Source organism: Bufo gargarizans, chromosome 1, assembly GCF_014858855.1.
Source record: "Bufo gargarizans isolate SCDJY-AF-19 chromosome 1, ASM1485885v1, whole genome shotgun sequence".
NCBI lineage: Eukaryota > Metazoa > Chordata > Amphibia > Anura > Bufonidae > Bufo > Bufo gargarizans.
In genome coordinates this window covers 637,664,800-637,677,299 of record NC_058080.1, presented here as the reverse complement: position 1 = coordinate 637,677,299, position 12,500 = coordinate 637,664,800, and the positions used below count along the sequence as shown (strand labels likewise).

At 48.6% G+C, this 12,500-nt stretch overlaps 2 protein-coding genes across 2 annotated transcripts in view; both read right to left on the bottom strand.

Moving 5' to 3' along the window:
• MCTP1 (multiple C2 and transmembrane domain containing 1) overlaps positions 1–12,500 on the bottom strand; it is a 1,090,031-nt gene that overhangs the window by 983,247 nt on the left and 94,284 nt on the right. The gene's annotated exons all lie outside the window — the stretch shown is intronic.
• LOC122924671 (attractin-like protein 1) overlaps positions 1–12,500 on the bottom strand; it is a 164,519-nt gene that overhangs the window by 94,988 nt on the left and 57,031 nt on the right. Inside the window, exon 3 of the mRNA XM_044276003.1 lies at positions 5,471–5,581. Coding sequence (XP_044131938.1) covers positions 5,471–5,581 — 111 coding nt within the window. The remainder of the gene's footprint in view (positions 1–5,470; positions 5,582–12,500) is intronic.

Genomic DNA, 12,500 nt, shown 5'->3' with positions numbered 1-12,500 from the left:
CAGGCTGATTGCCTCCATGCCACGCCGCACTGAAGCATCCTGGGCCTCCATAACACCTCAGCAGTGCCACAGGCTGATTGCCTCCATGCCACGCCACATTGAAGCCTCTGGGCCTCCATAACACCTCAGCAGTGCCACAGGCTGATTGCCTCCATGCCACGCCGCTATCGAAGCCTCCTGGGCCTCCATAACACCTCAGCAGTGCCACAGGCTGATTGCCTCCATGCCACGCCGCATTGAAGCATCCTGGGCCTCCATAACACCTCAGCAGTGCCACAGGCTGATGCCTCCATGCCACGCCGCATTGAAGCCTCCTGGGCCTCCATAACACCTCAGCAGTGCCACAGGCTGATGCCTCCATGCCACGCCGCATTGAAGCCTCCTGGGCCTCCATAACACCTCAGCAGTGCCACAGGCTGATTGCCTCCATGCCACGCCACATTGAAGCCTCCTGGGCCTCCATAACACCTCAGCAGTGCCACAGGCTGATTGCCTCCATGCCACGCCGCATTGAAGCATCCTGGGCCTCCATAACACCTCAGCAGTGCCACAGGCTGATTGCCTCCATGCCACGCCGCATTGAAGCCTCCTGGGCCTCCATAACACCTCAGCAGTGCCACAGGCTGATTGCCTCCATGCCACGCCGCAGTGAAGCATCCTGGGCCTCCATAACACCTCAGCAGTGCCACAGGCTGATTGCCTCCATGCCACGCCGCAGTGAAGCATCCTGGGCCTCCATAACACCTCAGCAGTGCCACAGGCTGATTGCCTCCATGCCACGCCGCATTGCAGCATCCTGGGCCTCCATAACACCTCAGCAGTGCCACAGGCTGATTGCCTCCATGCCACGCCGCATTGCAGCATCCTGGGCCTCCATAACACCTCAGCAGTGCCACAGGCTGATTGCCTCCATGCCACGCCGCACTGAAGCATCCTGGGCCTCCATAACACCTCAGCAGTGCCACAGGCTGATTGCCTCCATGCCACGCCACATTGAAGCCTCCTGGGCCTCCATAACACCTCAGCAGTGCCACAGGCTGATTGCCTCCATGCCACGCCGCTATCGAAGCCTCCTGGGCCTCCATAACACCTCAGCAGTGCCACAGGCTGATTGCCTCCATGCCACGCCGCATTGAAGCATCCTGGGCCTCCATAACACCTCAGCAGTGCCACAGGCTGATGCCTCCATGCCACGCCGCATTGAAGCCTCCTGGGCCTCCATAACACCTCAGCAGTGCCACAGGCTGATGCCTCCATGCCACGCCGCATTGAAGCCTCCTGGGCCTCCATAACACCTCAGCAGTGCCACAGGCTGATTGCCTCCATGCCACGCCACATTGAAGCCTCCTGGGCCTCCATAACACCTCAGCAGTGCCACAGGCTGATTGCCTCCATGCCACGCCGCATTGAAGCATCCTGGGCCTCCATAACACCTCAGCAGTGCCACAGGCTGATTGCCTCCATGCCACGCCGCATTGAAGCCTCCTGGGCCTCCATAACACCTCAGCAGTGCCACAGGCTGATTGCCTCCATGCCACGCCGCATTGAAGCCTCCTGGGCCTCCATAACACCTCAGCAGTACCACAGGCTGATGCCTCCATGCCACGCCGCATTGCAGCCTCCTGGGCCTCCATAACACCTCAGCAGTGCCACAGGCTGATTGCCTCCATGCCACGCCCCATTGAAGCCTCCTGGGCCTCCATAACACCTCAGCAGTGCCACAGGCTGATTGCCTCCATGCCACGCCACATTGCAGCATCCTGGGCCTCCATAACACCTCAGCAGTGCCACAGGCTGATTGCCTCCATGCCACGCCGCATTGAAGCCTCCTGGGCCTCCATAACACCTCAGCAGTGCCACAGGCTGATTGCCTCCATGCCATGCCACATTGAAGCCTCCTGGGCCTCCATAACACCTCAGCAGTGCCACAGGCTGATGCCTCCATGCCACGCCGCATTGAAGCCTCCTGGGCCTCCATAACACCTCAGCAGTGCCACAGGCTGATGCCTCCATGCCACGCCGCATTGAAGCAGTGATTTCTGCAAAAGGATTCCCGACCAAGTATTGAGGGCAGAACTGAACATAATTATTTGAAGGTTGACTTTTTTTGTATTAAAAACACTTTTCTTTTATTGGTCGGATGAAATATGCTAATTTTTTTAGATAGGAATTTTGGGTTTTCATGAGCTGTGGCCAAAATCATCAATATTAAAACAATAAAAGGCTTGAACTACTTCAGTTGTGTGTAATGAATCTAAAATATATGAAAGTCTAATGTTTATCAGCACATTACAGAAAATAATGAACTTTATCACAATATGCTAATTTTTTGAGAAGGACCTGTATATATATATATATATACAGGAGAAGTGGTACTGTGCAGTGTATATATATACAGGAGAAGTGGTACTGTGCAGTATATATATATACAGGAGAAGTGGTACTGTGCAGTGTATATATATACAGGAGAAGTGGTACTGTGCAGTGTATATATATATACAGGAGAAGTGGTACTGTGCAGTGTGTGTATATATACAGGAGAAGTGGTACTGTGCAGTGTATATATATACAGGAGAAGTGGTACTGTGCAGTGTATATATACAGGAGAAGTGGTACTGTGCAGTGTGTGTATATATACAGGAGAAGTGGTACTGTGCAGTGTATATATATACAGGAGAAGTGGTACTGTGCAGTGTATATATATATATACAGGAGAAGTGGTACTGTGCAGTGTGTCCATATATACAGGAGAAGTGGTACTGTGCAGTGTCCGTATATACAGGAGAAGTGGTACTGTGCAGTGTGTATATATATATACAGGAGAAGTGGTACTGTGCAGTGTGTGTATATATACAGGAGAAGTGGTACTGTGCAGTGTCCATATATACAGGAGAAGTGGTACTGTGCAGTGTCCGTATATACAGGAGAAGTGGTACTGTGCAGTGTGTGTATATACAGGAGAAGTGGTACTGTGCAGTGTCCATATATACAGGAGAAGTGGTACTGTGCAGTGTCCGTATATACAGGAGAAGTGGTACTGTGCAGTGTGTGTATATATACAGGAGAAGTGGTACTGTGCAGTGTATATATATACAGGAGAAGTGGTACTGTGCAGTGTGTGTATATATACAGGAGAAGTGGTACTGTGCAGTGTGTGTATATATACAGGAGAAGTGGTACTGTGCAGTGTGTATATATATACAGGAGAAGTGGTACTGTGCAGTGTATATATATACAGGAGAAGTGGTACTGTGCAGTGTGTGTATATATACAGGAGCAGTGGTACTGTGCAGTGTGTTGATGATGTCGATGCAGTGCTGCTTTTCGCGCACTATAGATTAGTCTGTCCAGTAATTACTGGTAATTGGTCTCGTCCCGCGCAGTAAACCTGCAGATCGCGGTTCGGCTCCACTTCGATCGATCGGTCGTTATTAGCGATCAATGTGGATTCATATTTCCGTGGTCTCAGTTCTGGACTCAGGACACGAGTCATCTGACATCGCGGCTCAACGCCGAAGATGCAACGAGTCTGAATCCAGACCAGGAACGTCCCGAGAGGCAATGTAATTGACATCACATTTCAACATCTCTGCTTGCTGTCAGTTAGCTCACATTGTAACAAGCCTTCAGCAGTGACCAGTACGAGGTCTGTACTGGTCTTCAGGATGCTTTGATTTTCTGTGCACTTGCCCTGGGGGTGACTGAGGGAGGTGGGTAGATTATATACGGCCCCCACATGACAAACACAATCTGAGACGGAAGGTGCTGAGGAATGTGGTGCAGCCTGGAGCACTACTGCCCCCATCAGAGCCCCACTGCCTCCTGCCGCCAGCAGGTTCTGCTCCTTCACATGTCACAGGTTTTATAGACTCCACTCTGACTGTCCGATGTCGATTTCCTGCCTTGTTGTAGCTGAGCCCATTTCGCGCACCGCTGCGCTGTTATAACACGTTGCACGGCAATTTTCTGCCTCTCTCTTCCATTAAGACGGCTCGATAGTCAGCGGAGCGGCCATTAGCCACAAATGAGAACATCACTTGGAGCAGATCCTCAACCAAATGGAGGGGAAGCATCGGAGTGCAGCTCTGAGTGCTTCATGGAGAGTGAAAGCTGCTAATTGGAGTCCAGGTATTAGGTGCCATAATACCAGTGACATCTCCATACAGCACGGAGGGACTCTAACCCCCTGTTACCAACCTCCTACTGACCCTGGGACATAGTATGTGCTCCAGTCACATCCAGAGCTGTATTCACAATTCTAGTTTTCGGCGAGCTCTTATCCTGAAGGACCTTAGAAGAACCCTGCTGGATCAGTGTCTGCATGACACACGCCCTGGACTGGTTTCCACCAGGCACCGTACAGAGGGGTGACATTGGGGACATCCGAAATATAATGCAGCGCCTCAGCTAACTGACCTATGACTGCAGCTCTGGCTGTAACTGGAGCATCAGACCAAATGTCACAACTGACCTATGACTGCAGCTCTGGATGTAACTGGAGCATCAGACCAAATGTCACAACTGACCTATGACTGCAGCTCTGGATGTAACTGGAGCATCAGACCAAATGTCACAACTGAACTATGACTGCAGCTCTGGATGTTACTGGAGCATCAGACCAAATGTCACAACTGAACTATGACTGCAGCTCTGGATGTTACTGGAGCATCAGACCAAATGTCACAACTGACCTATGACTGCAGCTCTGGATGTAACTGGAGCATCAGACCAAATGTCACAACTGACCTATGACTGAAGCTCTGGATGTAACTGGAGCATCAGACCAAATGTCACAACTGACCTATGACTGCAGCTCTGGATGTTACTGGAGCATCAGACCAAATGTCACAACTGACCTATGACTGCAGCTCTGGATGTAACTGGAGTATCAGACCAAATGTCACAACTGACCTATGACTGCAGCTCTGGATGTAACTGGAGCATCAGACCAAATGTCACAACTGAACTATGACTGCAGCTCTGGATGTTACTGGAGCATCAGACCAAATGTCACAACTGAACTATGACTGCAGCTCTGGATGTTACTGGAGCATCAGACCAAATGTCACAACTGAACTATGACTGCAGCTCTGGATGTTACTGGAGCATCAGACCAAATGTCACAACTGAACTATGACTGCAGCTCTGGATGTAAATGTAATATCAGACACAATCCAACAACCAAACTATGAATGCAGCTCTGGATGTAAATGGAGTATCGGACACAATTTAACAACTGAACTATGAATGCAGCTCTGGATGTGAATGGAGTAACCCAAGAAAAAATTCCAGTTACTCAACACCATATGAAGATTTAAGCTGTAAGTGTACCTGAGGTGTGAGGCACCTGATGCCTCATGGAAGTCCTCAGCTCCAGTGACCAGGCAGGCTTGTCCAATCACTTATAACAACACAATTATTCAGCACTGTCCCTTTAAGTAGCGTCGTCACAATGTATCAGGCGTCTTACCTCCGCTGGGCCTCGCAGCAGTTCCGTCTGCTCCACTCCTCCCACCTCCAGCGTCACGTCCACCGAGGCGAACGGCCGGCTCGCCATCTGCTGCCGCTCTCGCATAAGTTGCTGCGGAGAAAAAAAGTTAAATTTGTTACAATTTAAAAAACTATTCTCAGACATTGTTGCATTTTGTAAGTCACAGATTATCAATGATGAGTGTTGTAGTCCAAGCACAGCATCATACAAAGCAAAATGGGGGGCATGATGCCAAAGAGGTCTGTACTGGACAGAGAAGGTTGTCACAGCCCCTCCCCCCTCATTAACAGTCCTGGTTAATTCTGTTGCTGGGAAAGCTGGGTGTCAACCAATATGTCCCGAAGGGAGCGCCCCTCCCCCGTTATAGATGACTCCACTGTCACCCAGCTTTCCAGGAGTCCAGAGTGGAGGGATCGTTACAATGTATCATAACCTAGTCCTGCAGTCACAGCTGAGGGTTTGTTACAATGTATCATAACCTAGTCCTGCAGTCACAGCTGAGGACTTGTTACAATGTATCATAACCTACTCCTGCAGTCACAGCTGAGGACTTGTTACAATGTATCATAACCTAGTCCTGCAGTCACAGCTGAGGTCTCGTTACAATGTATCATAACCCAGTACTGGTCTCACAGCTGAGGTCTTGTTACAATGTATCATAACCTAGTCCTGCAGTCACAGCTGAGGTCTCGTTACAATGTATCATAACCTAGTCCTGCAGTCACAGCTGAGGTCTTGTTACAATGTATCATAACCTACTCCTGCAGTCACAGCTGAGGACTTGTTACAATGTATCATAACCTAGTCCTGCAGTCACAGCTGAGGTCTCGTTACAATGTATCATAACCTAGTCCTGCAGTCACAGCTGAGGTCTCGTTACAATGCATCATAACCTAGTCCTGCAGTCACAGCTGAGGTCTCGTTACAATGTATCATAACCTAGTCCTGCAGTCACAGCTGAGGTCTTGTTACAATGTACCATAACCTAGTCCTGCAGTCACAGCTGAGGTCTCGTTACAATGTATCATAACCTAGTCCTGCAGTCACAGCTGAGGTCTTGTTACAATGTATCATAACCTAGTCCTGCAGTCACAGCTGAGGTCTTGTTACAATGTATCATAACCTAGTCCTGCAGTCACAACTGAGGTCTTGTTACAATGTACCATAACCTAGTCCTGCAGTCACAGCTGAGGTCTTGTTACAATGTATCATAACCTACTCCTGCAGTCACAGCTGAGGACTTGTTACAATGTATCATAACCTAGTCCTGCAGTCACAGCTGAGGTCTTGTTACAATGTATCATAACCTAGTCCTGCAGTCACAGCTGAGGTCTTGTTACAATGTATCATAACCTAGTCCTGCAGTCACAGCTGAGGTCTTGTTACAATGTATCATAACCTAGTCCTGCAGTCACAGCTGAGGTCTTGTTACAATGTACCATAACCTAGTCCTGCAGTCACAGCTGAGGTCTCGTTACAATGTATCATAACCTAGTCCTGCAGTCACAGCTGAGGTCTCGTTACAATGTATCATAACCTAGTCCTGCAGTCACAGCTGAGGTCTTGTTACAATGTATCATAACCTAGTCCTGCAGTCACAGCTGAGGTCTCGTTACAATGTATCATAACCCAGTACTGGTCTCACAGCTGAGGTCTTGTTACAATGTACCATAACCTAGTCCTGCAGTCACAGCTGAGGTCTTGTTACAATGTATCATAACCTACTCCTGCAGTCACAGCTGAGGTCTCGTTACAATGTATCATAACCTAGTCCTGGTCTCACAGCTGAGGGCTTGTTACAATGTATCATAACCTAGTCCTGCAGTCACAGCTGAGGTCTCGTTACAATGCATCATAACCTAGTCCTGCAGTCACAGCTGAGGTCTCGTTACAATGTATCTGTGTAGGTAACGCCCAGACCGGCGGAGTGACGTGTGCTGCTCGCAGATACATTGTAACAAACGCTTTGATGCGTAATTTATTCTTTCCGTGTGTAATTCGCGCCGCGCTCTCCTCTGTAATCACCTCGGATGTAAACTGCTGCTAATACCAGAAACCTACAAATTTCATTTAAAGAGATGCGTATCTCAGAAATTGCGGTCATCATCTCCCTTCCTGCAAATGAAAAGCAATTAAACACATGGTGGGGTGTGTGGCGGCGAATCCGCGCAGCACGGGTCGTGTCACTACCTCGTTACTGCTGATTTATAGACGTAGCGGCGGCTGATTCACCACGAGAGCAGCATCAGATTATTGGGGTATTGTATCATGTGGTGTGTAATTCTGGGCTATGGCAGCCGCAGCCCGGACTACGCGGAGAACACGACTCCGAACCACAGGTCGGCAACGATTAAAGGGGGGGTCCACTCTGGAGCATGCCCCCAGCACCAAGCTCCGGGAGACAGGAAGGGTGGGTGCTGCTCATGGGGGCCGTCAGCTCCGGCTTATGGAGGAGACCGCACACGACGAATCGCCCAGAGTGGACGTCCCTTTAAACACTTGTTAAATGGAAAATCCCAGCAGACGGGACTTAGATGCTCATAGACATTTTATTGCCATATAACAATAGGTCCCATATTTTAGGACGCGTTTCGGCTAGACAGCCTTTTTCAACAGGTTTTGTCTAGCCGAAACGCGTCCTAAAATATGGGACATATTGTTATATGGCAATAAAATTTCTATGAGCATCTAAGTCACGTCTGCTGGGATTTTCCATTTAACGACACGTGGAACCGGTCCTATCCGTCGCAGCGTGCATCTAGCGAGTGCTGGCCGACTCCTCTTCACACTTCCCTTTAAACACTTGCACTGTAGCTTTAAGACACAAATAAATAAGACAAGATGGATACAATGTTATCAACGACTGTTAGGGGCGGAGCCAAAATCATGATAGACTTGACAGGGCTAAGATTCAGAGGGGTTTAGGTGAATTAGGACACACTGGGGCCCCTGATTTTATAGGGGCCCCTGGACACGGAGCAGACTACTGTCATCCCAGGAGCTCAGTCTCTGATTTTTCAGAAGGTACACTTCCCCTTTAAGACAAATCCAGTCCTTTGCGTATAAAGTTACTAAGTATCTGGTATCGAGCGACATTAATGAGGCGTGAGGCACAAAATCGTTATCTGCCGGTTAACTGATCCTCTGCTTTCTGTAGGACACGGCTTCATCTAGAGAGTGGCTGCAACTGCCGAGCGCAGGACACGACGGGGATCGGCATATTCAGCAGCGGCGTCCGGCGAGGAGTCCAAAACCAGTCGACCAGCAAGACCCCTAAAACCAAGGAACCCCAAATAAACAAACCTTCTGTTTTATCCTACCCTGGGAAAGCTGGGTGACAACTATTAGGACTGACAAAGGTCATTTCCAGTCTTTCCCAGACTTCCAAGGGCTCAGCACGCGGCCGCGGCCGTTTCTGCGGTCCCCAAAGCACGGATACTGGCCAAGATCTTACCGCTATTATTATTATTATTTTTTAACTCCTTCAGAAATGTCCTTTCCTTGCCTGGAAAATGGACAGGAACAGGACATGTATTTTTGGGGGGCTGCGGAACGCACTCACGGATGCGGACAGCTCTCCCTGTGCATGTTTTGTGGCCCCACTGAGAAGAATGGGTCCGCATCTGATCCGCTCAGTCTCGTGCATGACGCTGACGGCTGAAGCACACGACCGTGCGAATTTTCCAGTCCACAAAAAAACAAACATCCGTATTGCATCTGTTTTTTTGCGGATCCATTGTAACAAATCTCGTCCTCGTCTGCAAAACCGACAATAATCGGACATGTTCTATTTTTTTGCGAAACGGACCTGCAGACATACGGAAACGGATTGCACACGGAGTCATTTCCCTTTTTTATGGACCCATTGAAGTGACTGGTTCTGCATGAGGACCAGTACAAAAACAGAATGGAAACGGAAAAAAAAATACGTTCTTGTGCCTGAGCCCCAGTAATGTAGTACAAGTCACAGCGGGATAAGCTGGGAGGCGGCGGCCATATTGCTCGTCACTCAGCTTTCCTGCAATCAGACATAACAAATGGTAGTAATCTCTTCATAATATTTATCGCCAATGCACCGCGGTGACAAAATAGATACTTTTTGGTAACTTTTTTTTACCACATTGTGATTTCACCGCAGTACTGTCATATTTGGCGCAGTCATTTAGCACCGGATGAATAATTTACCAATACTTTGCTGCTGAGAACACTCCGCTAATGTCCTGCGCAGGACGATGAAAATTCATCTCGTCTAGATTTACGCTGTCCGCTTGAATCACCTAGCGGAGCGGGAGGAACAGGTGTCGCCGCAGCTTTAGTGCCTGCGCTATTCGCAGGATGTTCTCTAATGAAGATGAAAATGGCCGGGCTCATCGTGCTAACAGCGAGGTAATCACATTGTGCCGGCAATTCAACGTCTCCGAGCCGCGGCACTTAGGTCATTTGCGTGTTGATGAAGCTTAAGTGTTTGTGCGGTCTGAGCCGCTTGTTGTCGGCAGCCATTAAAGTGTGGCCGCCTCGAGTGTCTCTCTGTAAATCCGCAGCCGTCCCGCTCGTTTACTGCCCCTTCGATTATCTGACCAAATTTTGGGTGGCGAGCTCATTCGCGGTGAAATTGCGCACATCCGAGTCTCACGAGGGATTAACTGGGACGGACGAGGAGCTCGTTCCGAGTTCTGCGAAGAGAAGGGACTAGGAAAAGAAACAAGAGACGCTTTTAAAGGGAAACCGGCCCCTGCAGAGAAGGGGGAGGGGCTCAGGAGTTCTGCAATTTAGGGGTTAATTCAGGGGTGCACCTCCAATGAGGCCAGGTGAGGCGGCTGCCTCAGGCGGCGAGACCTAGAGACAAGCGGGGACGGTGGCGAGGATACTGACCTGTATCACAGGATGTAGGGCTGGGGGGCCTCAGGCAGCAGAAAGGCTCGGAGCACCCCGGGGCGAATATCATCAAAGCCACAAAACAAGTATAGAGGGAACAGAAGGCAGCGAGGGGGCGCACTCCGGGAGGGCGAGTCCTCATCCGGGGGCGCAGGCTCCGCCCCTACGCCGTTAGACACGTGCAGGAAATTATTATTATTCTGCTGCTGATGATAAATTGCAACAGCAAAAAGAAAACCATTAACATAATTTAATTATTGTAAATGTCTAATCGAGAACAGATGATCGCACAGTTACATTTACTGAGGTATGAAATGCTCCCATCCAGCACCGCCGCCGCCGCGATCCCCCCGCCATTAATCAGAGCATGAACGCGGATCATCGCCCCGCGGTTTTATTTCACTCACATCCAAGGTAAAGTGTAAAACACGGAAACTTGAGACTCAAAAAAAATAATGTAATAAAAGCCACATTACTCACTATAACCAATATACAGTTGCAGGAAAAAGTATGTGAACCCTTTGGAATGAGATGGATTTCTGCACAAAATGGTCATAAAATGTGACCTGATCTCCATCTAAGTCACAACAATAGACAATCACAGTCGGCTTAACTAATAACACACAAAGAGTTAAATGTTACCATGTTTTTATTGAACACACCATGTAAACATTCACAGTGCAGGTGGAGAAAGTATGTGAACCCTTGGATTTAATAACTGGTTGAACCTCCTTTGGCAGCAATAACTTCCACCAAACGTTCCCTGTAGTTGCAGATCAGACGTGCACAACGGTCAGGAGTAATTCTTGACCATTCCTCTTTACAGAACGGCTTCAGTTCAGCGATATTCTTGGGATGTCTGGTGTGAATCGCTTTCTTGAGGTCCTGCCACAGCATCTCCATCGGGTTGAGGTCAGGACTCTGACTGGGCCGCTCCAGAAGGCGGATTTTCTTCTGTTTAAGCCATTCTGTTGTTGATTTACTTCTATGCTTTGGGTCGTTGTCCTGTTGCAGCACCATCTTCTGTTGAGCTTCAGCTGGTGGACAGATGGCCTCAAGTTCTCCTGCAAAATGTCTTGGTAAACTTGGGAATTCATTTTTCCTTTGATGATCGCAATCCGTCCAGGCCCTGACGCAGCAAAGCAGCCCCAAACCATGATGCCCCCACCACCATACCTCACAGTTGGGATGAGGTTTTGAGGTTGGTGTGCTGTGCCTCTTTTTCTCCACACATAGTGTTGTGTGTTTCTTCCAAACAACCCAACTTTGGTTTCCTCTGTCCACAGAATATTTTGCCAGTACTGCTGTGGAACATCCAGGTGCTCTTGTGCAAACTGTAAACGTGCAGCAATGGTTTTGGACAGCAGTGGCCTCCTCTGTGGTGTCCTCCCATGAAATCCATTCTTGATTAGTGTTTTACGTATTGTAGATTCGCTAACAGGGATGTCAGCATATGCCAGAGACTTCTGTAAGTCTTTAGCTGACACTCTAGGATTCTTCTTCCCCTCATTGAGCAGTCTGCGCTGTGCTCTTGCAGCCATCTTTACAGGATGGCCGCTCCTAGGGAGAGTAGCAGCAGTGCTGAACTGTCTCCATTTATAGACAATTTGTCTTACCGTGGACTGATGAACAGCAAGGCTTTTGGAGACACTTTTATAACCCTTTCCAGCTTTATGCAAGTCAACAATTCTTAATCGTAGGTCTTCTGAGAGCTCTTTTGTGCGAGGCATCGTTCACATCAGGCAATGCTTCTTGGGAAAAGCAAACCCAGAACTGGTGTGTGTTTTCTCCAATCTCATCTCATTGATTGGACTCCAGTTGGCCGACACCCGACTCCAATTAGCTCTTGGAGATGTCATCAGTCTAGGGGTTCACATACTTTTACCACCTGCACTGTGAATGTTTACATGGTGTGTTCAATAAAAACATGGTAACATTTAATCCTATGTACAAGAATATACAAACCGGATTCCAAAAAAGTTGGGACACTAAACAAATTGTGAATAAAAACTGAATGCAATGATGTGGAGATGGCAAATGTCAATATGTTATGTGTAATAGAACGTAGATGACGGATCAAACGTTTAATCCGAGTAAATGTATCATTTTTAAAGGAAAAATACGTTGATTCAAA